Source organism: Carlito syrichta, unplaced genomic scaffold (genome assembly GCF_000164805.1).
Source record: "Carlito syrichta isolate Samal-C Ts95f unplaced genomic scaffold, Tarsius_syrichta-2.0.1 Scaffold304388, whole genome shotgun sequence".
Lineage (NCBI taxonomy): Eukaryota > Metazoa > Chordata > Mammalia > Primates > Tarsiidae > Carlito > Carlito syrichta.
This window is the reverse complement of record NW_007248484.1, coordinates 397528-398585: the sequence shown is the minus strand read 5'-3', so window position 1 is coordinate 398585 and position 1058 is coordinate 397528. Positions and strand designations below refer to the sequence as shown.

The 1058-nt window shown below is 54.8% G+C and overlaps 1 protein-coding gene across 1 annotated transcript in view; it reads left to right on the top strand.

The window, feature by feature from the left end:
- Nucleotides 1–250: 250 nt before the first annotated feature.
- The window catches only part of TAF7L (TATA-box binding protein associated factor 7 like), a 22755-nt gene continuing 21947 nt past the window's right edge, over nt 251–1058 (top strand). The window contains exon 1 of the mRNA XM_008059834.1: nt 251–506. Coding sequence (XP_008058025.1) covers nt 251–506 — 256 coding nt within the window. The remainder of the gene's footprint in view (nt 507–1058) is intronic.

Here is a 1058-nt window from a genome sequence, read left to right as displayed (position 1 = left end):
TCAGGTCCCAAAAGAAATGACTGTTTGTACAATAGTCTTCTGAAAATATTTTTCCCTTCCAAGTGTTTAAACGTGTGTTAGGCAGTAGAGTCTTCATTGTTTCAATCTTCAGTAGGCACCAGCAGTGTTTCTAATAGTATCTCTATGTCCTTAAAGAAGATACTTTGACATCACTTCAGGAAAGTTCTGGAACCTTCCAGATCACATGACCATAGAGGAAGCCATTTTGCAACCCCAACTGCCTCACATCATGGAGCGTCCTGAGGGGCCGCTCCCGAAGTCCTCAGAATATGAACCAATACCAATAGCTTCAGCATCAGAAGAAACCAGCCACCAAGAACCTCAGGTTCCTGTCGACCATGGTGTGGAAGCCGCCTGCAACAGCAGCACCAGAATTGCCGGCAACCATGGCACCCCAACTCCTGCCGACCTTGCAGTCTCTACTGATGCCGAGAGCAGCACCCAAGCTGCCCCCCTAACTTCAGAAAACTCACTGGAGGGGAAAGGTAAGTGACTTTTTAAATGGTTTTCGCGAGCTGAGGGTGTGTTTTGAGAGGGGCCAAATGCTAAAAGTGTGTTTGAACTGCGACTCCCTGAGGAGAAATGCTGGGCGTCCCTGGTGCCCCTCTGGGGATGTGAGGTGGCGACCCTGGGGCGGGGGGGGTGGGAAGAGGGGCGACCGGTCGTGTCGGGGCCGTTTGGGGGTGAATTCCACTTGTTTAGCCGGCTTGCGCGGCGGCATATTTGTCACCAGGTGAGTTCGCCTCGCCAAGGGACAAATCGTGCCACCTAACAGATTTGGGGAGCAACCCGGTGTGTCACGCGTTTTTCAAATATCACTATCTTCTGGTAAAAACGCGTCTGGCACCCTAAAGGCCGCCTCTGTGTAAAGGAAACTCGTTTGGAAGCCGCGGTCGTGCTTCGCGCGGTGTCCCAGCGGTGGCGTTCCCTTCTGTCGGCGCCTTTCGAGCCTTCCCGCTCCGGCACGCGGTTTGCCGGCCGCCCCCTCGAGGCCGGGCTCCTGTCTGCCCTGCAGCGACCGCGGAGGCGGGGCGAAG